The following is a 25,687-nucleotide window of genomic DNA, read 5'->3' on the forward strand; positions in this document are numbered from 1 at the left end:
GAGGACCTTCCTGACAGCTTGTGTAGGGTGGGGCAGACACATGGACCTGCATGAAGAGGAGAGGTGGGTGAAAGGAGCTGGTTGCTAGCAGGTTCCATCTGTGTAAACTAACGGCTGCAGCACAGTGGCTGTGAACCGTTTGATCACATACTGTCTGTGAAGCACTGCTAGGAACAAAGGCCTGAATTCTCAGGGACATCATGGCCCCTCAGTGTAACTGAGAATCAGGCTCTAAGGGTTTAATACACTAGAAGCACGTTCATACAGGTCACTCTACAGCAGCTGCACATTTCTCAGGACATGACAATAAACAACCCATTTAAATTGTTAAACATGGGATAATCTGCAGTGCGTTTTCATGCAGTGAAAGGACAAAATTTACACAATTTAGCCAAAGACAACACTGCATTTTATTTCACTTTTCATCAGTTTTAAAATAAAAAGATTGCTGCAGTAAAAGGGACAGTAGTACTGTAAACCTCCTCTCTGATCATAGCCCCTTGCATACTTCACTGTATAGAACAGCTGGAACTTTTGGAGCCACTTACGGGATTTGGATGCATCCACATCCTTTATTAGTATTTGAAAAACTTGGCCAACCTGTGTATTTCTCTCTTGCTTTTATTTAAGAGAATATGCTTTAAAACATGATGGGCAAAAATTTAAATATTGGTGCTTAAGCTGCATCCCCTAAAAGACACCTGTTGCCTGAACATAACCGGCATTTATTTGTTCGAATGAGGGATCTGCATGCATATATCAGGTGACAGCATGAGTGACCGGATACTTCTGTGTGAAAATTCCCAAGGGGACAGGGAAAAATGTCCATTTGTGTGATCAAATGCAGTAGTCAAAAAACATTTTTGAAAGAGGAAACAAAGGTTTCTCCTTTTGCAAAACAGATCCAAAGTAACCTAACTTTACAGTTAGGCAGTTTTTAAGAGCTTCTGATATATATGTAAAATATCTTACTACTTTTTGTCTTAAGCAGAAGAATCAGTGACAATTGTAGAAATTAGCCTTTGAAGTGGCCAATAAAATGACAAAGAATTCACAGACTTTCTGGAATTTACCAATCACATGGATTTAGCATTTAGGGCTTGATCTCACACTCAGCACTTTGTGGGATCATTGCTTGCTGTAGCACTGAGAATGATGCCATTTGGTGCCTCTCAGGGCTAGCTTCAGTTTCTCAGAAAAGCGTGCACAAGAATGATCAGAAGTGCAATTTAAAAAAATTAAATACTGAATATGAATATGTTCTACACTAGGATGTGCATATCAGACTCCCCTGGAAATGAGTCTGAATTTTTTTTCCTCCTTATAGTTCAATAAGGCTAGTTATTGGCTAGTTGGTTACTACATAACATGCCTTGCATGTTGGGGCAAATGCATCTCCAGGGTTACCAATGTGCAACATTATTACCTTTGAAGTGCTGATTTTCAGTGCAGCATTGGCACTTTACAGACCACCACAGCCTCCTACAGCACCCACAGAAGTGTGAGTGGAGGCTGGCTCCACAGAGGTTAAAGCAGGTTAGAAACTGGCCAGCTGCCTGCTACACCGGGCCTCCACAGTGCTACAAATATTGGCCCTATTTAAGCAACATCGCTACTGCTAGGTCCTGAAAATACCCTTTCTGAGCCCAGTATTGACTGAAGACCAGTGCTTACGTACCAAAGGGATAGAAATAGACAGAGCATGACCTGAAGATGAGCTCTGTGTACGCTCGAAAGCTTGTGTCCCTCACCAACTGAAGTTGGTCCAATAAAAGATATTACCTCACCCACCTTGTCTCTCTCATATACTGGGACCGACACGATTACAACAACACTGCAAACATAGATAGAGCATTGCCAGAGAATCCATTCCAGTTTTACACAGGGCCAGGACAGGGTTTGCGGAGCATTAATGAGCATCTTTAGACATCCAACCAGCATGGATGAGTTCAGTAAAGCCGATAAATCTTTATATTAGCAATGATTACATTCAGTCCAGGTTTCCATACACAACGGTCAGAACTTCAAAGTGACATGCTTGCTACACAGGGCAGCACTTGCGGGGTAAGCAGTGAATTTTAATTGGAGAATGTTTGTGATTGAATGTTTATATATGCCAGGCACTCTTGAAAAGACAGCATCATGTTGCCAGTACCAGAGACTTAGCCTGGGTTCTTAGAGGAGACAAAAAAGAATCTGTGACCTCAAAAGTTCTAGTTAATTCACCCCCTCCCATCCAGATATCTTTATAAAATGTTCTGGAGTTGTTTTGAAACTCCTGAACATCTTGGGGTCCCTCTGTCCCCACAAATACAGCACAACACATTATGATTATACATGAATCCCCGCAGGTCTATGCTTGTCACTAGCATTCTTTGTAGGTGATTTACATTCCAGCAATATGTGTCTGAAAGACAAGGAAGGAAAGAATGTCAAGTTAATTAAAGTTCCAGATGGATATCAGGCTTGCTACAGGAATCTTATTAAGTTAAAATAAATGGCAACCTCCTTGTGGAGAGAAATCAAAATGTAAAGGTGTTTTTCTTGCAAAAGAAGAGACTTGAAAGCCAAGAAAAGATTTCTGCCTCATTTACAACCCACAGATAACATAATCTTGAAACCTGTATGTCCATAGATGGGCTTCAATCCCTGCATTTTGAAAAGTGACTAGTGACTTTGCGTGCCTCAGTTATTGAGTGCCCAACATGAGACACTTGCTTTTCAGAGGGTGGGTGCTAAGCATTGTCTAAAAATCAGATCTTTTTATGTAGCTCAAATTCAGTACCTGCAAATTGAGATTCCCCAAATCACTAGTTGCTTTTGAAAAGGTAGTCCTAAATAACCACAGCATCAGACCCTTTGTCCCCTCTCCATGTGGGAATAACTAGTGTTATGTTTTTTAAACGGGGCATTACTTTTTATTATTTGTCCAACTATTTAAAAAGTCCTTGAGATTTGCATCGTTTGTTTACATATCTGATATTATACACTATCAGGACAATTTACTGTGGTTCTGTCAAAAGTGGGGCTAAAATTATCGTAAAGTCTGATAAAAATTAGTAAAAATAATATTTACTTTGTGATATCTTACATCGGATACTCACCTTTCTTTTCCTCATGCATGTGCCACATATGAATCCAATAAGTCCATTGATGACTTGAATAAAGCAAAGAAAAGCTTCAATTGTACCAATCCCCAAGAGAAGAGAAAACAAGACAATATTCCACATAATAATGTTTTCAGGTTCTTTGCAAATGCTCCATGTTGTCTGATTAAACAAATAATTGTCTCTGTAAGTAGAAAAAATAATTGACAACTTATTATGAAGAGTGATTCAAAAAGACTTCATCTGTTAAGAGTTGTACCTCAAAGACTGGGCCTGATTCTCTCCTTCTTGCTATCTTTAGAAGTCATTTGCAAAGCGTAAAGTGAATGTAAAACTCTAACGCAGTGGTCTGGTAGCATTTTATACTTTGCAAAGGTGTAAATGACAACATAATGTGCAGGGCCGTGGAGAATTAGGCTTGCATTACATGGCTGCCTGCATTAGATCCTGTGTTTTGTTTCAGGACAATTTTAATGGCAAAATACAAAAGTCCACAGAATATCAAAAATGTGCCCATAATCTGTTGCAATATCTGATCAGCATTCTCCAGTCCACTTTGCAAGATGTTGTCAGGGTTAACTTGCAAAAAGCCAATGAAGAGATTTTTGCTTTGCTTTTCAGAGGGATGTGGGAGAGGGCTCAATCTGGTAGATTTCCATCCAACTGTGTGATGTTTTAGCCATGTGACTCCCTTTGACTTTAATAGGAGTCTAGGCTCAAATCTCATACAGTCCCATAAAAGTATCGCACAGCCATCACACAAGTCTGGTCAATAGCGCAATGGAAACAAGGCATCTGTGTCCTCCAGAACAAAAGCAGGCAGCTTCCCAGAGAATAGGCCAGAGAAGTTGGACCAAATGAAGGATGGCTGGGGCCTGCTCACTCAGAATAATACAGATTCAGGATCTGATAGCGCAGAACATCAATTCAGTTCAGAAAAACCTAGATCTGCTGTTCGAAGGGTGCAAAAATTGGCCCTTGCAGTTTGGAAGAGTCAGTACCTCATACTTACGTCAGTGTGTCATTCCGGAAAGGGTAGATATATACTCCATCACCGGTGTCACAAAGAGGCCCACTAATCAGTCCCAAGGATGAGATGACCATACAGTATACCCCTCCTGCAGCTCCCAGCACAGCCAGCAGCACAGAGAGCAGCATCTGAAAGGGAGAAGGCCCTGAACATTGTCTGTATGGACACAGAGTATTATGGACACCTCAGACTGTGAATGGAAAGGGAATCCCTCTTTAGCTGTTTTGCACTTTGGGCAATAAAAAATAACAACCGTAATTTGGGGCCTGCTTCACCGCTGCAGGAATTTGAAGTTGTTGAATCTTTCCAACTCTGGTGCAGCTACCCTCTGGGCTGAAGAAAGGTGCAAATTGCATCCCACCTGCCTGCAGAGGTGGGTGAAGCCCAGACTTTTAGGAACATAGGACTGGATGGGTATGTCTACACTGCAGCTGGGAGCGTGCTTCCAGCCCAAGTAGATAGACTTGCACGAGCTCGAATAGCAGTGTGGCTGTTGCGGGATGGGCAATGGCTCAGGCTAGCACCAACGCCCAGACCAGGGGGCCAGGAGGGCTTGGACTCGGGGGCCTGGCCTGAGCTGCCGCCCGTGCTACTATTTCCAGCGTGCTAGCTCAAGCAGAGCTAGTGCGCGTCTGTCTACCTGGGCTGGGAGGCTCGCTCCCCTGACTGTAAAGCGAGAAGAGTCCATCGTGACCATCTAGGCCGACCTCCTGCACATCACAGGCCACAGAGCCTCACCCAGCCCCTCCTGTAATAGACCCAGAACCTCTGGCTGAGTTACTGAAGTCCTCGAATCATGATTTAAAGACCTCAAGTTACAGAGAACCCCCCATTTACACAAGTTGAAACCATCAAGTGACCCATCCCCCTGGCTGCAGAGGAAGGCGAAACCTCCCTCGGGTCTCTCCTAATCTGACCTGAGGGAAAAGTCCATCCTCACCCCAGATACAGTGATCAGTTAGATCCTGAGCATGTCGGCAAGACCCTCCCCACTCCCTCCGCCAGACACCTGGGAAATAATTCTCTGTAGTAACTCAGAGACTCCCCATCGAGTGTCCCATCATCGGCCATTGGAGATATTTGCTGCTAGCAGTTGCAGATTGGCTACATGCCATTGCAGGCAATCATACCATCCCCTCCATAAATGTATGAAGCTCAGTTTTGAAGCCAGTTAGTTTTTTTGCCCCCCACTGCTCCCCTTGGAAGGCTATTTCAGAACATAAGAACCTAAGAACAGCCACAGTGGGTCAGACCAAAGGTCCATCTAGCCCAGTACCCTGTCTTTCGACAGTGGCCAATGCCAGGTGCTCCAGAGGGAAGGAACAGAACAGGTAATCATCAAGTGATCCATCTCCTATCGCCCATTCCCAGCTGCTGGCAAACTTCACTCCTCTGATAGTTAGAAATCTTCATCTAATTTCAAGCCTAAACTTGTTGATGGCCAGTTTATATCCATTTGTTCTTGTGTCAATGTACCCCTGATAGACCCTGGTCATTGGCAGGTGGGATCAACCTGGGACCTCTAAAGCAGGGATAGGGAACCTATGACATGCGGGCTGGATCTGGCCCACTGCTTCATTTCATCTGGCCTGCTGCAAGTCTCCCCCTCCTGCACCCAAACTCCCTTCCAGACCCCCCACTCCCACCTGCACCCCAACCCCCTGTCCCAGGTTGGAACCCCCCCATCCAAACTCCCTCCTGGAGCCTGCACCCCGAACTTCCTCCTGCACCCCAACTCCCTGCCCCAGCCCTGAGCCCGCTCTTGCACTCCAAACCCCTTGGACCCAGCCCAGAGCCCCCTCCTGAACCCCAAACCCCTCATCCCCAGCCCCACCCCAGAGCCCGCACCCCCAGCCAGAGCCCTCACCCCAACCCCCCACCCCAGCCCGGAGCCCCCTCCTCCACCCTGAACCCCTCATTTCTGGTCCCACCCCAGAGCCTAGGGGAAGCCCCGAGCCTCTGCACCCCCCCGCGGGACTGTGTGTAGCCCACAACTAACTTTTTCTGTGGGTCAAAGGCCCCTGATAGAAAAAAGGTTCCCCACCTCTGCTCTAAAGCTTAGTGCATGACCCTCTACTGGAGAGGTCTACAATCTGGGGGTGCACCCCCTAGGGGGGGTGCAGAGTAATGTTTCGGAGGGGTGAGGCTCGGGCTCGGACCAGCCCCCACAGGGGGGCGGGGAGGGAGCACTGTCCAGCTCTGCTTCTGGCCCTGGCCTTGCACCCAGGGTCCCGCCTGCTGGCCCCGTGCCCGGGGATTGGCTCCCAGCCATGGCTACCGACCCTGCGCCCGGGGTCCTAGCTGCCCACCCTGTGCCTGGGGCTCTGTGCCCAGTTTCGGCTGCAGGCCTCGGCCTCTGGCGAAGGGTCAGCCAACCACCGAGGGTCCACTCCCACCCCCAGCTGTGGCCCCAGCCTCAGCCCCCTTACTCCTGCCTATGTCCCCACCCTCCCGGAGCCATGGCCCCGCTCCCACCTCCATGGCGGGGGGGTGAGGACAGGGATAAGAGGGGGCGCAAGGTAAAAAGTTTGAGGACCACTGCTCTACTGCATGAGTTAAAAGCTTCTAGCCAAGGCTGTAGCAGACTCATTAATCTCTAGGTGATCTAGGTGCCACTAGAGGGGTACAGAGCACCTCACCCAACAGGCATGGGTTAAATAAATCAACATTAGCACTTAACTTAAATAATAGCATTGTCCTTTAGCTCACATAGTTTTTCTCCTTCCCTGGTGTTTACCCCTTCATGGCTTTAATTGCCTGGAGTTCCATAGCAGATCCGCCAGTGATGGCAGCGCATAAGACTGATTCACTGCATCTCCTGGGTTCCCTCAGCCAGCCACTTTTAATCATCTAAGAGTATATGGTTGCTGTTTGTATATGGAAAACTTTGATAAGTGGTGCTACCAGTGGTGCCTTTAATTAGGGCTGCCTAATACGTCCGGTTATAAGATGTACTTTTGGTTGCTTATAACTTTGCCAAACTTTAACCATTTGGGATGCAATTTTCCATGTTGGGTGCCTGGCTCAGCCTGGATTTATTTATTAGAAAGTTTTGGATAAAATGGTTCAGCCAATTCCAGGAACAACATGAGGGAAAATGCATTGTTTTTCCACCGGGACTGAGTGTGCTCCAGGCTGGGGCTGCAGGGGCTGAGCAGGAATTTCCCTGCAGCTGCTCCTCGGAGCTACTGGGGGCTGCTGTGGTGCCACCAGGAAGATTGTCCAGTGATCTTAATGCTTCTGTTGCTGGTGCCTTGGCAGCGTGGAGGAGAAGGAAGTAGCTTTGTGGTGGAGACTTACAGAAGCTGGGGAGGGAGATGAAGACTAAGACAGGAGGGGGCAGAAGGGGAAAGGTCTTTAGCCACTGGAGAACTCTCCAGTCCAGAACATGGAATCAAACTTGGGATTCCTGAGTTTCAATGTTCTCTGCTGTCAGCAAATATCTGTAAAACCCACTGGTAAAAATGTGTCTCATTTTCCTTGAGTGGCTGATCTACATAGATGATGTCAACCTACTACTGCTATTGGTTACTGCCTTAGGTCAAATGGCAGAGGTTTGTGTTGTAGATCTAACAGTTCCAAACCTATTGATGAAACATGTGAAGGTTATTATGGTTCCACATGATGGAATTTCTGTGTTTTTTTCAGTATGCTTTTTTAAAAACGTAGGAAGCTACAAAAAAGTTACAGCCAAGATTGAAACATCAAGCACTCAAAAATTAGGTTTCAGAGTAGCAGCTGTGTTAGTCTGTATTCGCAAAAAGAAAAGGAGTCCTTGTGGCACCTTAGAGACTAACCAATTTATTTGAGCATAAGCTTTCGTGAGCTACAGCTCACTTCATCGGATGCATTCAGTGGAAAATACAGTGGGGAGATTTATATACACAGAGAACTTGAAACAATGGGTGTGATCACTCTCCTTACAGTGTGTATGATAACACCCATTGTTTCGTGTTCTCTGTGTATATAAATCTCCCCACTGTATTTTCCACTGAATGCATCCGATGAAGTGAGCTGTAGCTCACGAAAGCTTATGCTCAAATAAATTGGTTAGTCTCTAAGGTGCCACAAGTACTCCCTTTCTTTTTTCAGAAATTAGGAAAAGCCAGAATTGAGGTTGCAAATCTTAATTAGGCCCCCTTGTGCATTATGATATATAGCAGAGAAGTTTTATGGTATGTTACTTCTGCATCATGAGGCAGGAGACCCAAATTATGGACAAGATTGTGGGCTTTAAGCTGTTGCCCTTAGTTGGGCGGAGTGGAAGGGCAGGACATTGGAGGCTGCTCCTGGGGTGACTGTGCTCCTGTTTTAGGCACAATGTCTCCAGGAATGGTTGGGCAGCTCAGGCCTGAGTATGTCTGCTATTCCCTTTTACAGGTCCCAAGCTGAGTTCCCCATTATACCCACCCACCTTTGCTAGTGGGCAGTAGGGGGACCCGTTGAAGGATCTAGTGCTGCAGCTCACACCCGACTCCCCTGGTTCTTACACACTAAAAGCCAAAAGACTGTGATTTTTGCCTGATCCCTTAAGCCCTCCCTTTCCCTGCGAGAAGTGGGTACAGGCTAGCCCTGCACTGATATATCTTATAAATGGCTCAGGTTAAGGGACTACTAGATAATGATGCTCCTGTTGTTACAGGAAATATTTGAGGGATTTCCTCTCATTATACCATAGTGGTGAGGATGTTTTTGGAGGAGGACACCCCCTCCTGCAGGACACAGAAGCTCACCTAGGTTGTTACTTTCCAAAAATTATTATACCTGTTCCCATAATGAAAGAACAAAAGGGCATTTAATGAAGTTAAAAGGCAATCATTTAAAATGTATTAACAGAAATATCCATTCCATAACATATAATTAGTCTGCAGAAATCACTGCAGATGGAAATGGAGAACTTAATAAGACAAATAAAAGGATAGATAGATAGATAGATAGATAGATTTATACTTATTTACCATTTGTATTGCAGGAGCACCCAAAGGCCCCAGTGAGGATCAGGGCCCCATTATGCGAACCACTGTACAAACCCATTAATCCTTTTCCCCCCATTGCTGAAGCCCCTTGTCATTGTTTGTGAATCACTGGCAAACCAATTTTGAATATTCCAGCTCCCTGTAAAAAATCTGCAGAGCCATTTCCTTATATCATCCTTCAAATCTCTCCTTAAAACTCATCTCTGCTGCGGTGCTTATAAATCACTCAACAGTGGCTGAGCTGTTGGTATAATGAGACTGTTGCTTATTACACTAGTCAGAACATCCCTCTGTTACCATGGGCTTCTCCCCATCTAATTTCTGCATCAAGCCATAACTTCTGCTTAAGCTGTAAAATAGCTTGTAAAAATATATCCAGTCTTGACTCAGACTGCGAGTGATGGAGAATCTACCACGTGGCGAGGTGAGCTGTTCCAAGTGTCAGTTACCTTTCCTCATAAATTTGTACCTTATTTCTAGTCTGAATTTGTGTAGCTTCAGCAGCCAGCCGCTGGTTCTTGTTATGCCTTTTTCTGCTAGATTAAAGAACTGTTTGCTATCAGCCATCTCTTCTCCATGTAGTTACTTGTAGAGTCTGATTGTCACCTTTTCCACTGTTTGTTATAGTCATCAGTGGCTCTTGTCTTATATTTAGCTTGTAAGCGCTTTGAGATAGGGACTGTCTTTTCATTCTAGATACATTTACAGTGCTTAGCACAATGGAGTCTGATTCCACATTGGGGTCTTTGGGCACTACTACAATACAAATAATAACAACAGTAAAGCTGAAGTGTGTATGCACCAGCTGTCAGAGTAGGGAAGGCTAAGGCCAGACTCTTGGGATCTCAGCTCACAGTCAGGGATGCAGTAGTGAGTCAGCGGCAGAGTAGCAAGTGGAAGGATAGTGGAGCTAAGTGGTGCCAGTCAGATGCCTCTTATTGTCTTAGCTGGCCAAGGAATCAAGGACTCAGGAGTGGGAACAAAGCCAGAATACATCCTACGGGGCTAGAAGGGAGTGTCTGTCTAGCCTGAGTGTTGTGCTGGGAGGAACCGTCTGAAATTCTGCTGGGGGGGGGGGGTGAGGGACTAGACTGGAGGAACAGCTGTGTCTGGGGTGCACCAGTAATTCTGGTGGACCTGAGTCCCATTTAGCTTATTTCACCTGTTGTGATTTAGCACGTACTGCAGAGCAACTGAACACACGGCCATGTCTCAGGTTGTGACCTGTTGCCATGTCCATCCAATGCTTTGTCAGATCAAAGGCAATTACTTAAAATCAGATTAAATTCCTTAAATTTAGTAAAGCACCTTAACAATGTAGAATGATCTCATTATGAGTCTTACTAAATGTAAACTGAAAGGTATTGATGAAAATACTTTATTGCTCAGTTCTAGTTACAGGCTACTGCTAGCAAGGAACTGGACTAGAAAAACATTTCTAAATCAGTTTATCCTGGCTAACGAAAACTGCAGTACATCAGAAACAACAATTAATGTACAAGGCATGGAGATTAATTGAGATACCCTCACAGTTTGTTTGCCCTGTCATGTTTGTAATTTTTGAGGGACAAATTCTCCCTGGCCTGTGGGTGGGTGGAGAGAGCACAGAGAGCCTTTCCATCTCTGGTGTGTAACTCACTAGAGGATGTGGGTTATAGGTCCCCCTCAGTGATGCCCTGCAGAAGATGTGAGTCTGTTACAGCCCCAGCTAGAGAGACTTGGCTTTAGCTCAACCTGTAACAGGTTTCACTTCTAGATGTAGGTACCCTGTTCACTCCCTGGTATGTTGGACAAGATGGCAGCTGTCACATCAGCTCTGTACAAGGGTCAGGGACAGCCCCAGTCCCTGCATTTAGGGGAGCACAGAGATTTCTCCCTCCACGCACCCATGGAAAAGCCCATCACCAGAGGGAGGAAGGAGAGGCAGGACCCTGGCACTGTCCTCACATGAACAGCCACAGGAAAGGGGCTAGGCTGTGCCACCCTAGAGGATGGTATACTCCAGGAAACTGGAGCAGTGATTTGCTCTACTTGGAGTGGGGTAGTGCAACTTTGTCCCACTCCACTCTACACTTATTATTGTGGCTAAATGTTCCAAATCTGGCCTTGGGATAGATACTAGTTTATATAAACACTCCAATATATTAACATTCTTGCTAGATGAGGCTGCTTCTGTGATGGGGTCAATCAATCATACGCTAAGCACAGGGATTCTGTAGGTCAAGCCCTATTTCTGTATTGGGAGGATTGGACTGTCAGTGGTTGCGTGCTTTGTGCCTTTCCATCTGCTCAGCTTCCACTTAAGGGCTGTTATTCACGGATCATAGTGATTGCCCTTTTCAGCACGTAAATTGTTGCTTACCCCACATCTGTTAGCACAACATCCAGCTCCACCTGCACCCAGCATCATAAATGCTGGCAAAATAACCTGTAAGTTAAGCACATATTGAATTAATGCGCGAGGTCTCCATACACTCAGCATTAGTTGGACAACGTGTGAATTAAGTGGGATCATAGGATGAAGCTACTTTAGCTTCTCCTGGCTCTTCACTGTGTGGTACACCAATGGAGACTCTCTTGCACATTGGCAGAGTGACTTTAGGTAGCTCTATGGTATTCCAACTGACTCTAAGGGCTTGTCTACACTACCCGCTGGATTGGTGGGCAGCGATCGATCCAGCGGGGGTCGATTTATCGCGTCTAGTCTAGAAGCAATAAATCGACCACCGAGCGCTCTCCTGTCGACTCTGGTACTCCACCGGAGCGAGAGGCGCAGGTGGAGTCGACAGGGGAGCATCAGCAGTTGACTCACCGCACTGAAGACACTGCAGTGAGTAGACACTGCAGTGAGGTCCTCCCCCTCCCCACCTCTTCCTGCCCCTGCTCCACCCATGCCCCTCCTCTTTCCTGCCTCTTTCCATCCCCTCCCCCAAGCGCTCCCCTTCCCCTTCCTTCCCCTCCCTCCTAGCACGTTATTCACGTAGCTGAAGTTGCGTAACTTAAATCGATCCCCCGCCCCCAGTGTAGACCAGGCCTAAGGAAGTTCAGTGCAGTATTAAGGGGACTGAAGGGCAGATTTGCAGCTAGTGTAAACCAATGTAGCTCCATTGACTTCAGTGGATTTACACCAGTTTACACCAGTTGAGAATCTGGTCCTAAACTAGAGTGCGGGGCTTTAAATTGCACCATTTTACTCATCATCCCTGAATTTGACCTTTTGTGTTAGACCACAGGAAGGTGCAAACAACACAATTCAGGATGTCCTATCACGCCACATAGGGTCTCCCTAGACCAGCGGTTCTCAAACTTTAGTAATCCGAGGATCCCAATTTTGATTTAAAATTTTGCTGGGGACCCCCAAGTCCCCCGCTCAGCCCCAAGCACTGCCCCCAGTCCACAGCTTCCCCCAAGGTCCTCCCCCTCCCCACCTCTTCCTGCCCCTGCTCCACCCATGCCCCTCCTCTTTCCTGCCTCTTTCCATCCCCTCCCCCAAGCGCTCCCCTTCCCCTTCCTTCCCCTCCCTCCTAGCACCTCCTGGACGCCAGAGGGGAACGGCTGTTCCCCGGTGTGCAGGAGGTGCTGGGAGGGAGGGGGAAGAGTTGAGGGAGGAGTTGATCAGCGGGGCCCATAGACCCCCTGGAGTACCCTCGTGGACCCCCAGTTTGAGAAACGCTGCCCTAGACAACACAGGTTGGAGAACTACATGGTCTGTCTGTGTCCAGTAACCAGAATAAAGAATCCCCCTTTATGTTCATAAAATAGCTGAGTCCACTGTCGTTTGTGTAGCTCTTTCATGCAGGAACATGGGAGAGAAAAGCATTTCACTGGGGCTGTCTAGCAAGGGAATGGAAGGCAGGATGGACTCGGGGGCAGGTGGAGTACTTGAAACTACTATTACCTCTCTTTTTTTTTAAACTGACTAGATTTCAACCTGACAGTATCCCTTTAACAGCTCATCACAACACTTCCACAAGTGCTATGGGCAGAAAGCGAAGAATATAACGTCCATTGTAACTGAACCTCAGTGGGGAATTTATGTGAGCAGAATGAAAATACTTCTGTTGGAATTTGGCTAGGACATTGGGATTTAAAAAATCCTCCTGTTGCGAAAAGTGCAATGAGGTAGTCAACAGTGCAACCCCAGCAACACAGTGTCCTCTAGTACCCTCCTCAGGCATTTTAGAGTATTGACTGAGAGGCAAGAGTGCCATCTACTGAATCAGCAGCCCTGCTTCCCTCACTACCCTCCTTTTCCTTGAAGGCCTCCTGTCCAGTCTGTGAGTGGGCTATTTTGTCTCAGCTTGGAGCAAGTTCATTTGTTTGGAGTGCAGGGCTTGTTTGGTGCGTCTTGCTTTTCTGAGCATCTGTATCTTCCTGCCTTTTGAGGTTAGAATGAAAATTTGCCAGTACGCTGGCATCAGTGAGGTGGGGGTCTATGTGTTGCGGGGTCTCAGTCACTTCCCAATGGTGCCATTCTACGTTTGCAGCATCGAGTACTCGTAACAAATGAGTCATTCTTCCTTTCCTTAAATGTCTGAATTTGCAAACTAAGGAAATTGAGGGGTTTTAAGCAAAATAAAGGTCTGTGTTCTGTTTTTATAAGGGCATGTCTTTTAAAAAGCAGCCATGGAAGACAAGGAGAGAGCAAGGTTGAAATGAGCCAAAGCTGGCTACTAAATGGGAAGGTTGTGTGCTGTCATGGTACACAGGAGCCTGGATTCAGTTCCCAGTGTGAGACTGACTTTCTATGTGACCTTGAACAAGTTGTTTAATTTCTTCATGTTTCAGTTCCCTTGCTGTCACGTGGGGATAATACTCCCCTTCTCCCACACTTTGTCTATTCACACCTCTTTCTCAGTCTATCACATAATTTCATGGAAAACATATACACTTAACAGCACTGTTTTGCTGATCAATAACTACTCGTAGTGCGGTTGTCAGCGTTTTGGAGATCAATGCAAACGCCTCTTCCCCTCTCTGTGTCCACTTTTGATGCGCACCATCCTGGCCACAGCCTAGCCTTATTAGAGCCCTCAAGAGAAGTCATGTTCTGAATGTGACACAGGGCTCTCATGCTGAACATTAGTCTTTTCTTTCATTGAAAGCCAGTGGCCCCTGGGCTTGGAATGGTATGAATTTTTCACAGGTACCTGTGGTACAGTTTTAATCTTTGTTCAGACTCCCTGTTCATACATCCAGAACTCAGCATGAGGGATAGGCCTATGGAGTAGGTGGACGGTACACAAGAAGAGCCAGGCAAGCTATTCATAGCAGACAATTTACTCATTTTTCTGTTTGTGAGATATGGACCTGATCCAAGCCTATTATACTTAATAGGAGTTTTTCCATTAAGTTCAGTGGGTTTTGGATCAGGGCCTTACCGAGAACAGACTTTGATTTTTATGGATTTGTTGTTCATAAATATTCAGTGAGGAGTACATTTCATCTCCTCCTTTATGTGAGGAGATGACAGCCTATTTAGTGTGTATGGTCTATTCACTTAGACTCTTTACTGTTCGTTATTTGTGGTATATGATTCATCACCTCAGTTGCATGGCTTTTTTTCCTGCTCCTTGATTGCATGACTGAATATGTAAAGACAAGGACAAGCACTTCATACAATCTATTCAAACACAATGCATATACAACTGTGGGAATTCACACAAAGAACAGGCATTCCCCAAACATGCATGTGGACAAATAGCTGGTCATACACATGTTCACAGAAAAATGACCAAAAGTAAAAAAAGTTCAACCATTTTCATAACAGCTATTTGGAATTCAAACAGTGCTCACAAAATAGAGGAGCAGTTCAGCACTACTTGATTTTGACAACAGCTCCAATAAGGGCAAGCCCAAACAAGCTTCCGTGCCTCATGAAAGGTGAGAATAAAATCAATGGAAGGAGCAACAAGGCAACACAACTCAATAAATGTGAGAACTTACAACCTAACGCTGAATTTACACATTGAGCCTGAAAGAAACTTGTGTGTGTGTTCACTACATAAATAATGAAAAGCCAACATTTTTGTTTCCTCTAATATTTGTAATTTGGAATTTCTTTGGACACCAGGATTTTCATAAAGAAGTTATATTTCTTTCTATAGGTGATTTCCCCTTTGCCCTCTGGAAAGATGCCTTCTCAGTTTTAGACCCCAGATAGTTTTAAACTTTTTCCCACAGATAAGTTGTGTCATCTACAAATGTAAAGGCAGCCCCCATGGATTGTTATTTGGAATTGATAGAGGCATTGATAAGCTTTAAAAAGTTGAAATAATTAAAACAACAACAACAACGACAAAACTTCTCTCTTACCAGTATCCCAGCTCCAAGAATGCCATGGAAAAACCAGACCAAATCAGTTATCTTGTCGGGCTCTATAGCATTTCCATTGGGGAAGTACAGGAGAAGATTGGAGATTATGGCACATACAGCTAATGGGAATAACACAACCCCAATGCACTTTGAACACTTTCCAGTGCACATTGTAGCTCACCCCTGTGGAAAGAAATGAGAGAGGAAAGTATGGGTCGTGGCACAGTTTAAAAAACAGTGAGACTTGACAAGGCAATCGTTTTCTTTCTTTGTTGGAGAGAACTGTAAAGTATGTGACACTTGTTATGAAGCAAGATATTTTCAATTAACCATTTATTTAAGAAAGGCTCTACTATATAGAGTTGTTCGCCTCCAGTTCAAAACTGGCCCTGGTTAGTAGTAAACAAATATTGGTTGCTCAGTGTCCTGTGTGAAATGGCTGTGTCCTATGTGAAATGAATTGATGGTTTCATTCTAGTTCCTACAGAACAGCTGTTCACATCATTAAGATCACCACTGTGGCTGGCACTAACTAGTGCCCTTCCTAACAGTGTAAGGAGTGGGGTCAAGGACTGAATAGGCATGGAGACTGAGGCATCCTCTTTCAATTGGTTAGATCTTCAGGCTCAGCATGAGGTGCATAGATAGCATGGCTTGGAGCAGGTTACATTGCAGTTGCCTGTGTGGTGTGCTTGTTCGAGCAGAGGACTTCAGTTTCAGGACTGTCTATTGGTCCCTATATGAGCGCTAAACTTATTTAAAAGAAAACCAGTGCAGAGGTACATTTAGTTCTGTGGGTATTTGTGGAGAGCAGATATTTGCCTGAGACACTCATTAGCTAATAGTGCCAGGTCATCTCATCTTCAGAAAAGTGGGAAGACTGTTATATTGTGAAAAGCAGCGGCCCTATATTTTCTGGCTTTCAGGTTTTCAGGCTAATATGTCCCGTTCTATACTAAAAACATGCCTGGTGTCTCATACCCAATAGTGAATCTTTACTCCATAATTAAGCTATTGGGGGCCACTATTTTTCCACAGCACACATTTGGCATCATCAACAACAGTAAAGTTTCCCCACACTGCTAATCCTGGAAGGATTCCTTCTAAGGCCTTGTTTACATGGAGCATTTCCCCAAATGCCAGCAACCAAGGGACAGCCACTGATGTAATTGCAGTGGTCTAATCCCAAAGTACAGACAAAGAAACCCTCAGTTTGCACCAGCACCACTTATACTTGCTTGAAACTGGGGTAAGTCCACCGTGCAAATCACTGTTTTCCTTGTCTACCTTTGAGCGTTGCACCAATGCAGCTACCTTGGCAGATGGCTATTAACTACTGGAATTGGGGAAAATTTCCGAGGAAGACAAGACCTCAGAGGGAGAGCATGATTTAGACTTCATGCCCATTCATTTCTTTGCTTCTCTACTCAGTCTACAAAAAAGAAAAAAGAAAAAAAGACAGAGACAGGATGGGTGAGGTAATAACTTTTTCTGGACCAACTTTTGTTGGTCCTAGAGATGAGCTTTTGAGCTTACATGGAACTCGTCTTCAGGTCACCACCCCGCAACCTTGCCAAGCTGATCATCAGAAGCAAGCTCCCCACAGATCAAACCCACCAATTCAAAGCAGCACCAGATCTTGCCAGATGCAAAACCTGCAGACACATTTCTACTGCTATGATGATCAACACCCCCCACAACACACCTTTCAAGATCCATGGGTCCTATGCATGCCTATCACAACATGTGGCATACCTTATCCAATGCACTAAATGCCCCAATAACAACTATATGGATGAAACCAGATCACTATGCTCTCAAACGAACTCACACAGAACAATGATAAAAGACAAAAAGCCCATATCACCCATGGGTGAACACGTTTCACAAAATGATCACTCCATATCTGACCTCTCAGTCCTCTAAAGGAATCCCGCACAACACCTTAAAAGATGAGTCATGGTCAGGTGTTAACAAGCCACTTCACCTTGAATGGTCTCTTAGAATATGTGTTAACTACTTTTGCCAAACAATCTGTTCCAGCTTGTATTTACCTGAGTACCTTTCCCATACCTGAAGAAGAGCTCTGAGTAAACTCAAAAGCTTGTCTCTTTCTCCATCAGAAGTTAGGTCAATGGTGTGGTGTGGAGTGATACTACCTCACTCACCTTGTTTTAGTAATACAACAAATCTTCATTTGATTTTTTTTTATTTTTAAATATTAACCTGACTTGTCTCTCTAATATCCTGGGAACAACACAGCTATAACAACACTACAAGATAATACCAATGGTGATTGAGTGGTTTACGGCATGGAAATCTATCCACTAAGAAGTGAACTCATATTTCCAGTCCTTCTCACATAGGATACTGAAAGGTAACTTTCAGTCACTGTGGATTTGGGTTGGATTCACACCATTGATCTAGAAAAGAAAGGCTCCATATCCCAGGCCAGACAGCATCCTCTCAAGTTGAAACCCATGAAAAGGGACAAAGGGAAAGGGAAACTCCATGATGTTCCCACCAAAGAAATTTATTTATTCTATCTCCTCTGATGTGAGAGGGCTTCTATATGACCCACTTTAGTACTGTACAGACGATAGATTGATTGCATTTCAGTGTGGTGTGCTTCTTCATCAGCTGGTTCAATCAGAATGAAATCTTTAGATAACATGTCCCTATCAGGGTTAGTGCACTATATACACAATCGACAGTTTTCAGAGGCTACTGCTAAAATATTACATAAAGAACAGAAACAGATTAGAGGTTTAATACTAAACTCACAGATATCACGAACCCCCAAAGGAGGGAGGTCTGATTGATATTGGAACCTGATCCACAAATAGTTCTCCATGAGAGCTTTGAAGTTTGAGATTACTGGGATTGCGGTTTTTTTATTATTATTTTTTGCACTGTGCTATTAACATCTAGTAGAAATCCACAATTATTATTATAACTGCTATTATTAATAAATATTCATATTGGCATCATGACTAAAAGGATCAAGGACCCATTGTGCTAAACACTGTATAAAATAGAGATAGATACAGGCAGGTAGATCTCTGCCTTCAAGAAGTTTATCATCTAAAAAGAGGAGCGATTTATAAAGTGTAGGGGAGGGAGAAAATGATCAAACTATATGCAATTTTTATACACAAACATACATTTTTATATATACTGTACGAATATTTTTGGAATAACAAAAAAGTCAATATCAGACTTCCAGTGCCTGGAATGCTCCTCAGTTTAGCCATTTTACATTGGCTGATTTTTCATTGGTATTGTGGCAGAAGTGGATCTTGAGAAGGGATGTGAAGGGGGAATGGGTAGTAGCTTTAGAGAGCAGTTCATGGAGGGTGTCCCATGCATAAGGAGCAGCGTGAAAGAAAGCAGAAAAATATTTGAGGGAAAAGCAGACAAGCTGATGGTTGAAGCTGGCATTACTGGCAGAGAAGGGACGTCAGGGCAATGAGTTAGGAGAGAAGAAAGGACCAGTGAGTTGTGTATGACATGAAGTTTGAACTTGGTACAGTGGAACTGAGGGCTACAGTGAAGGGATTCCAAGAAATGCAGGATATTACTGTCATATAGTAGAGATTGCCAGTCTTTTTGTCAGTCTGCATTTCTAAAGAGTGTAATTTGCATTGTTCTTCACTGCTACAAATTTAACAGCAAAACTTAGCATTTACATACCATACCTTCTGAGCATTTTACAAGCATTACATACAGTAATTCATCTTTTAAACAAGTTATCTGTAATTAAACCATTTTAGAGTGATATGTTTAAGAAAGGTCATTCTTGCCTCTCGCTATCATTACTTACTATTCAGACAGTGCCCAAAATTGGGCAGAGCATTTTACAATCATTTACGAAGACAACTCCTGGCTCAAAGAGAGAAAAAAAATCTGAATAGATAGGCAACTTACAAAGGAAGGACAAAGAGGGAGGGGAAATGGATGTAGGTATTTTTCCTTTGTCATTTTTTCTTTGTCAGCCTTGTGTGTTTGCCTTTTCTTAAAAAAATTTACTTTTGCCCATCTACACTTAACTTTTCATTTTAACCCTTGCTCTCTTCCTGTGCATGCCAACCCTTGTCTGTTTGCACTACCATTTTCTCAAAATAAGCACATACAGCTTAACCACATTTCTGTAAAAGTCAAATCATGTAGGGAAGTTTCATATTCCCCTTGTGCAGCTTTCGGATATACCCATAGGGCCAGATCATTGGCTGATGTAAATCAACATAGCTCAAACAACTTCAGCAGAGCTAAAATGACTTACACCAGATGAGGATCTGGTACACTATCTTTGAAATGTCTGACTATTGCTTCAGACTGCAAGGAGAATCAACCTAAGCATCGACAGCCAAGTTCAGCGAGGGCTTCTCCCACTGAAGTCATTGCAGCTTGCACCTGCCCACATCAGGGCTGAATCTGATCAAGTTACAGAAGAGAAGACATACCAGAGAGACTTGAACATCTTGCCAATCTTACAAAGAAGAATCAAACCCACTCCCTTCAACTTCAGTGAACAAGACTGTGTCTGCAGTAGCCTTCTGCTTTTTAATTAGAGCTCTCAATACATTAATCTATGTATTGCTGAAGAAAGTAAGAAAATATCTCTGCTTACCTGGCTATACAGGATTAAAATAGCTACCAATGCTTCAGCTCGCTAAACAGCAAAGTGATTTTTCAACTGGCTTCAAGTTTTATATTTCCCCTCTCCCTGTACCAGCCTCAGAGAGGTACAGAAATGTTCTTGAGTGATAGATTCCATTAAACAAACAGGAGTTTCTCCCCAAAGAATGAGGAAATACCCAAAACTATCCTTGGTTGGCCAGCGCACAGGCTGCATGTCACCCTGCAGTATTGATTTTTTTAAGGCACTGTTCCACTGGTCAATGCCCCCCCTAGGTCACATTGATTTGCTGTAGGTCGGTGCAGTCCTTTTTCCTGCCACAACCTTTTAAGTTGTGCACGATGTCACAAATTAGGAAGGCCAAGAAAAGAAACATATGTAATGCAAAAAATAAATATGAATGTATTAAGCCAAGAGAATGTACAAGATGATGGCAAAATACAGTGGGACGCTCTTAAAGAAAAGTCTTTTTGTTTTTCACAGAGCAGTTTTGCTATACGTCAAAGTCTGGCCCAGTCTTTGCCCGTAGTGTAGAGCTGGTTCCGTAGTCAGCTGATACATGGGGTTTGGGCTTAGGCCTCAAGAGGTTTGATCACCTCTGAGTCCAATAAACTGCTATTGCTCCCTGCAACACTTTCTATAGCCACTAGGAAGCAAACCACAAGAGGTAGCAGCTTCTTCCTCCACTTCTTCTGCAAGGCCCATTGCTGAGCAGGGACTGGAAGGAATTCTGCTTCTCACTGTAAAGTGGTCAGGAGTACCATTGGGTCCCAGCCTGTCCCCAGAACTGTGACTCTTCCAATGGTTAAAGACCAGCCAACAAGGGGGGAAGAGAAGGAAGAGACACAGCAGATAGGACCTCAGACGTGGGTGAGGGGGTTGGAGCACTGGGCCAGGTGAGAGAATAAGAGTTTGTAGGATGGCAGAGGTGGGGAACTGCGGCTTGGGGAAAGCAGGCAGATACTGCAGAGGGTTGATAGTTGGGTTGTGTGCATATGGTGGCAGCGTATAAGATGAGCATGGGGTGGTTCAAGCGTGTGATGGGAGGGTATGACTCTAAGAGCATCCCAGGGCCAGAGAGCCAGGGGCTCGCTGCTATCAGGTAATGAGTTTCAGATGGCCTGACCAATTCAGTGTACCCCAACTCACTATGATTATAATCTGTATCTAAAAGGTGTCATGTAATGTGTCATTGGAAAACTAATAGATCATTAATATTCTTGCATGTTGTATGTAGTTGGTGGGTATTAAGAGTTATGGATATATGCTGGGATCATCACTAATGTGTGTTTAAACCTGGCATGTCAGGGGGAGTTCGTAAATAGTTTGCCCTAGACAAAGGAATGTGTGTGCTCCTTTGACCAGCCCAATCATTAGGCAGAGTTGCTATACCAATAAAATAAAAACCAGCAGGATCTTATTAAAGGGGAAAAGGCAAAATGCCACATTTATTGTGAATACAGAAAGAATCATAGTAAGCAGTTAGTTATAGCTATAACATTCCATTCAATTTAATATTTATTCACACATTCATTCACACACACACACACACACACACACACACAGAGGTTCTGCAATGTTGTTATCATAGTTACCAGCCTTAGAGTTGCTCATGCCAAGCCACTGGCCAGGTGGCCTGGACACGAGGAGGGAGCAGGGCCTTGTCAGATGCTCATCTGATGCTCCTGGAAGTTGGTTTGCAGAATCAGACCCCAAAGTTCTCACTTTCTAGAGTCCATTTTTATAGGAATTTCTTCCTATGCCAGTCTATGGGAATTGCTTCATCATGCTGTTGCTGAATCAATCAGCAGACGGCACATTCCTGATGGCTCTGTGCTGCCAGATGTTATCTTGTTCTTTGGTTCTCACATTTTTGAGGCTGTTGGGTGGATTCCAGTCTGCCCTCCGGGGGTTCTCTGGTTATTTCCACTTGACACCTTCTTCAGCTGATGGACACTGGATTCTTAGGCTGGCACCTCCCTGATCATTCAGTTATTATCCACACCAAGCATCTATCCACATAGATCCTCTATCTCTATTTTAATCCCAATTGTTAACAAAGCGAGATGAATACAACAAAAGGGCGGGGAGTCTCTGGGTGCTGTTTCTGTTGTTACAGAGTATTGCTTTGAGTCTCTCTCTGTGTGAGTAGTTGTTGTTACAAAGAATTGCTTTGAGAACAGACTCTGTCTTAGAATGTACTAACACAATTAGCAGCTTGCAAGTTTCACACATAGAGGGAGAGAAACAGTACCAAAAATCAAGAGACCTCTTAATTAGTAATACCCTGGAATTTAAACTCTGGGGAATCAAACTCATTTGTGATTTTAATACAGAACTTCTTTAATATGATCCAACATAATCCCCCTTTTGACACTAAGATTTATAATCATCAGTGTCACTTTCTATGTAGCCTATTCAAGAGAAGGTACTATGAGGCAATTTGAGTTTGTGATTCCTATTCATCCCACATACATGATCCTAGTGATGCATCTTTACTACAAGGTTCTGGGGCAACAGGCAAGGTGAGGCACACCCACTTTTGAGGAGTCCATTCGGTACAACCTCTAGTGTCCAATAGCTTCCCTCCCTCCCCAGCCCACTGGCTCGAGGTCCAGGGTAGCCAGAAGGATCCCATGTGTAATATGGGGAGTGGGCTAACCTTCAATACCTTTGCCTCCAGGGACTGTTGGTGTGCAATTTTGACAACAATTTCTCCCATTCACAAGTCTGGTTTTACAATACTGGAAACGTATTGCATCCATTCATATTGATAAGTATCAAACAATGATCATAGAATCATAGAATATCAGGGGTTGGAAGGGACCTCAGGAGGTCATCTAGTCCAACCCCCTGCTCAAAGCAGGACCAATCCCCAATTAAATCATCCCAGCCAGGGCTTTGTCAAGCCTGACCTGATCTCTTTCTTTGTTTTAACAAATGCATCAAACCCTTAATATTTCCCAATATGACCCAGAACATTTCGTGTTCCAAAGTAGCTAGGGCAAGTATCTGCATTTCAGTGCATCCCATAGCTATGGCTGTGTAGTTTCCTATTTCTAATTTTTTTCGTATGCATAAGCCATGTGGTAGTATTAAGCCATTTCCAAAGATTCCATCGGGCTTTTAGGTTACCCAGACCAATTTGGACCAAGTCTACATTGGCATGTACTTGTTTTTGTATCAGGCTGTCCTGTAGCTGGGACAGAGAGCTTAATTTATTTTTAAGTACCTGCTGTTCTGCATTATTTTTTTTTTAAACACACAACAGTGCTAGCAACAAGACAAGACAAAACATAGAACACAAAACACAATTTCTATTGTGACCGTAGATTCATGGTATTGGGTTGCTCTTCAGCTGGCATCAGCTTTTCCTGATTTTCTGAAAGACAAAAGAACATGTTTCTACCCCTTTTTGTGGTGGCAGATTATTGCTTAAAATATTTCTTTTACAAATACCCTTGCTGATTGCAGGCAAAACAGAGGAATTACCCCCATATTTTCCTGTTTTTGTTCTATAGGCAGGCCAGGTTTCAATGGTTTTTATCTTTTAAGGGTTATGGGGAAATTATCCCACTATTTAGTCATTTTTCAGGTTTCAGAGTAGCAGCCGTATTAGTCTGAATTCGCAAAAAGAAAAGGAGTACTTGTGGCACCTTAGAGACTAACCAATTTATTTGAGCATAAGCTTTCATGAGCTACAGCTCACTTCATCGGATGCATAAAAGTGGAAAATGCAGTGAGGATGTTTTTATACACCCAGATCATGAAAAAATGGGTGTTTATCACTTCAAAAGATTTTCTCTCCCCCCACCCCACTCTCCTGCTGGTAATAGCTTATCTAAAGTGATCACTCTCCTTACAATGTCATTAAATCCCTGAGGTGAGGTACCTCAGTTTCCCTTCTTATACAGCAGACCAAATTTATAATGTTTTTCCTGCTGTGTTAAGCTTTAAGTTTATTTACAGGTAATAGCTGAGAAGCATCATTACCATATGACCTTAAAGGATTTTTCCAAAAATCATACACACTATACATTGTTACGGGGTACTTATTATCATTAAATTTATTAAAATTATCTTGTTATCCCATGCCTTTTATTTAGATAATTTGTTTGCTGACCAGGTGTGTCCTTTATCTGCAGCTCCTTTGTGCTGCTAGTTCTTTCCTTCCTTTATCATTTAGGTAATTTGCATTTTCAGAGATGCTTCCTGCTTTTGGATTTAAAGCCATCAGCAGCTCAGAGACTCTATCTTAAAAGGGACACAATCAACTTTCACCAGAGTTTTGATCACTTTTTTAACTTCTGCTTCCAAAACACACAACAATCTGAAAAAGAAAACCCAACCTATTGTGGCTCCCTTTGGAGCCCGAATAGCATTTTAATTAAGTAGCATAGTATGTTTGCATTTCTTTTGCCCCTTCTGCAATATACGCTGCACATGTTATGGGGTAAACGCACATTCCTTCCATAATTCTACTTCTATAACATTATCCAGATCCATTTTTACATAAGGTGTAACTATTTCTTTTTTTGCTTACAGAGTTTTCATGTACCTTTATCAAAGTGACAGTCTGATTACTCAGAGCCATTTTAAGATTCAGTGTTTCTAACATTGCTTCTTTTTGTTTTGTGCACCTCACCCCTGCTGTTGCTTCAGAGGGGCACTGTCTTTTTTAATTTATTTTTATTTATTTACTACAGCTCTCATCTGCTATTTTGTTACAAAAACAAACAAACAAAAACTAACCAAACAAACAAAAAGAATCCAGAATCTTTTTTTCTATTCTCCTGATTTTGACTGCCCTGCTGCAGCCACAACTTAAAAACATTTTAAATTCTGTAAAGTATTGAGTTACCTTTTAAGGGTTAAATGCCAAATCCCAAAGCCAAACAACACTAATTACCTGTGTCTAGCAAAAAGGTCTGTCAGTTTTGCAACTTTGAATTAAAGAGTCAAATGGATTTTTAGTGGCATTATTTAAAACAAAAACAAAACCAATTGGTCCTTAGAACTTTACATATTTACACACACACAGACAGATACATACACATTTTCTTTTCCTTAACATCCCTTCCACACTGGTCTGTTTTTTACATCTTACATTCCCTTTATACATTTGAGGCAGTTAAGTTCCAATAGAACCCCCTTCTGTTCTTTTAGCAAATTTGACTAAATTGTTCAGTCAAATGATTTTAATCAGATAGTTTATTTTTGCCTGGCTAATTTACAGACATTCCTTTGGAAAGGGGCCCATTTTCCCTTCAGAATGGCTGCAAAGAAACCAAGAATGCTCTTTCTCTAACACTTTTCCTTTTTAACATTTTCACAAAGTTTAGCTGCTTAATTCCCTCCAGCCTCTGCAGAGTTAACTTTTTCACTCTTTTCTTTTTGTAATTATGCCTGGGGGTGCCATACATAGGACCTTCTCCCCCTTCACCTGCTGTAATGGCTGCTACCTGTTTAGAGGCAAAGCCCAATTTTTGTCTCAGACTCTTAATTAGTGATTCACAATGACTATGTTTCAGAATAACAGCCGTGTTAGTCTGTATTCGCAAAAAGAAAAGGAGTACTTGTGGCACCTTAGAGACTAACCAATTTATTTGAGCATAAGCTC

General features: G+C 43.5%; 1 protein-coding gene across 1 annotated transcript; it reads right to left on the bottom strand.

The window, feature by feature from the left end:
- Window positions 1-2,386: 2,386 nt before the first annotated feature.
- LOC144257472 (transmembrane 4 L6 family member 1-like) lies at window positions 2,387-15,599 on the bottom strand. The gene is made up of 5 exons (XM_077805449.1): window positions 15,429-15,599; window positions 11,476-11,541; window positions 4,120-4,265; window positions 3,105-3,291; window positions 2,387-2,407 (listed from the first exon to the last, which is right to left on the bottom strand). The coding sequence occupies exons 1-5, from the start codon at window positions 15,597-15,599 to the stop codon at window positions 2,387-2,389; spliced, it is 591 nt and encodes a 196-aa protein (XP_077661575.1).
- Window positions 15,600-25,687: the final 10,088 nt, after the last annotated feature.

Source organism: Eretmochelys imbricata, chromosome 1 (assembly GCF_965152235.1).
Source record: "Eretmochelys imbricata isolate rEreImb1 chromosome 1, rEreImb1.hap1, whole genome shotgun sequence".
NCBI lineage: Eukaryota > Metazoa > Chordata > Testudines > Cheloniidae > Eretmochelys > Eretmochelys imbricata.